We start from the raw sequence: 2,500 nt of genomic DNA on the forward strand, positions 1-2,500 counted from the left end.
TGTTACCCCTACTAGTCCCTTAGAAACCACTACCGAAATTAGTTGAAAAGTTTCCCCGTATTTTCGAATTTGGAATCTCTTTAAATAAATATATATACACCAAACGAAAATGTTTTTTTTACACTTTCCGTTACACTCATTCCCTCCAAACTGTACCTACTAATGCACCATATGACCCACATTTCGTCACAGTCACTACCCCGCAACCGGCCCTCACCTTGCTCCACGCGCACCACGACGCTCGCGCTGAAATCCGCCACGAAGTTGTAGGCTCGACAAAGGTACTCCGTCTCGTTATCCGGCCCCTCGACGGTGACCTCAACGACGGCCACTGAATTCCCGCCCTCCTGGACCGTCTCCGAAGGGATTACCTCTCCGTTCTTGAGCCACGTGAGCTTGGCGCGGGGAAATCCACCGCCGCTGCTGCACGTCAGGTTGAGGGCCGCGCCGACCTTCACCAGCTCGGACGCGTCGTAGCCGTGGATGGTCGGTTCCCCGGGGGCTGAGGTGGATGGAGGAATGCAGCCACACATGGCAATGATTAGTTATTTGTAGTAAGATGACAGTAAAAGAAGAACGACCCCTAAGAACGATTTTAAAAACTACAACACGGACCAAGATAGAATTAAAATAAAAACAATGAAATCAGCAAACAAAAACAAACAAAGAAATTAGCAAACAAAAAAAAGCAAAAGGATCAGCAAGCAAACGAATAAACGAAACTCACCGACCGCTTCCCCGAATATCTTGTAGGAGCTGTCGGAACTCTCCCCGAGGGCGGCGCACGCCTCCGACGAGGTTCTGCTGACGACGTAGCGGTGCCCCTCGCCCGCCTCCTCCTCGTCCTCCTCCTCGGCGAAGGTGAAGCAGCGGTAGCGAGGCTCCCCGCCGAGGATCGACTCCAGTTTCCCCATGAGGAAGCTGGCGTTGCCCTCGCTCCACGTCCCCACGCACTCGATCCTCTCCGCTGCTCGGGGGGAGAGGGGGGGGGGGTGAACTGATGTAGGTTGACAATGGATGACTGAAGGGATGTAGGTGATTGAAGGCTTAATGCAGGCTACCAATGGATGATAGTACAGGTGTAAGATTTGATGATTTGAATTGATGCATTCTAATAAATTGATGACTGGAATGGTGTAAAGCTACCCATGGATGACTAAAGTGGTGTAGGCTATATACTGGCGACTTAGTTGTGGCAGGCAATAACGATAATAATGACAATAACAATAACCACAAGGCTGTTAACAACGACGCCTCAAAACTCCCGACTTACACCGAACGTCGATATGTAAGTCGGTATCATCAGCGCAGGGGTCGTAGTGGAAGACGAGTTCGGTTCCGTTGTTCTCGGAGGTAAGTCGGGACGGTTCGTCGGTGCAGCTTCGGTGGCGCAGTCGGTACGTGAACGGACGCAGCCCAAGGAACGGACACTCGGTCGTGCTGTCCATGCGCATGACGTGGGTGGGCGGCTGCGCGGGGTCGATGGTTGAACACAGCGCTTGGAGGTCGTCCGTCGCCTCGCATTGGGCTGGGGGGAGAGGGGGGAGGTGGGGGGAGAGGGGAGGGGTAAAAGGGAAAAAACGTATCTTAATCTATAAAATATATATTTTATTAAAAAAAAAGAACAACAACAGAAATAAGACTGATAGCAACGAAACAATAACGTTTCATGTATCTAACCAGATAGTTGAGTATACATCTCCCTTATCAGACAATCATTAAAATATTTTCCTCTCAACCTGTTAACACAAGTTACTTACATTCTTTATACTCAAGGATGTTGGGGTGTTTCTCCGTGACTACGTAGCATGTGTTGCAGTCTCTCCATCTGAGGGAAGCAGGGGTTTGGATATAGTTCTGTATATAATCTAAGGTCGATAGTATTTATGTTAATAACAGTAATGACTACTAATAAAAATCCTACCATCATCAGCATAATAATAATAAGGTTATCAATAATAATAATAATAATAATAATAATAATAATAATAATAATAATGATAATAATAATAATAATGATAATAATAATAATAATAATAATAATAACAACAACAACAATAATGATAAAAATTAGTAATGATGATAATAATGATCATGATAATAATGATAATGAAAAGAAGAATTAGAACAAAAATGATAAGATAAAGAAGAAAGAAAATAAATTAAATAGGATAAAGAAAAAGAAGAAAAAAAAGAAGCAATAGAAAAACAAGAACAAAAAGAGAGAGAGAAAAAGAAGAAAATAAAGAACAAGAACAAAATAAACGAAAACAAAAAACAAAACAAGAAAAATAACAACAGCGCGAAAGCCGCATCCTCCACCTACTCTTTCTTGACAAGGAATCGGTTTCTTGAAGACGTCAGGCAGATCTGGTCGAGCCACAGGTCAGACGCCACGCCCACCTGGTCCCAGCCGGAGTACCACTCGCCCGCCCACTCCGCAGGGACCTTGCACACGCCTGCGGTTCATGGCTCGCTCGTTATGGCTTTCTCTGTTCCT

General features: G+C 45.2%; 1 protein-coding gene across 1 annotated transcript in view; it reads right to left on the reverse strand.

Moving 5' to 3' along the window:
* LOC119595100 overlaps positions 1-2,500 on the reverse strand; it is a gene marked incomplete in the record, with an annotated part of 95,204 nt that overhangs the window by 16,046 nt on the left and 76,658 nt on the right. The window contains 5 exon segments of the mRNA XM_037944244.1: positions 218-502; positions 728-967; positions 1,274-1,528; positions 1,761-1,828; positions 2,327-2,459. Of these exon segments, the coding sequence (XP_037800172.1) occupies positions 218-502; positions 728-967; positions 1,274-1,528; positions 1,761-1,828; positions 2,327-2,459 (981 nt within the window).

Source organism: Penaeus monodon, chromosome 35, assembly GCF_015228065.2.
Source record: "Penaeus monodon isolate SGIC_2016 chromosome 35, NSTDA_Pmon_1, whole genome shotgun sequence".
NCBI lineage: Eukaryota > Metazoa > Arthropoda > Malacostraca > Decapoda > Penaeidae > Penaeus > Penaeus monodon.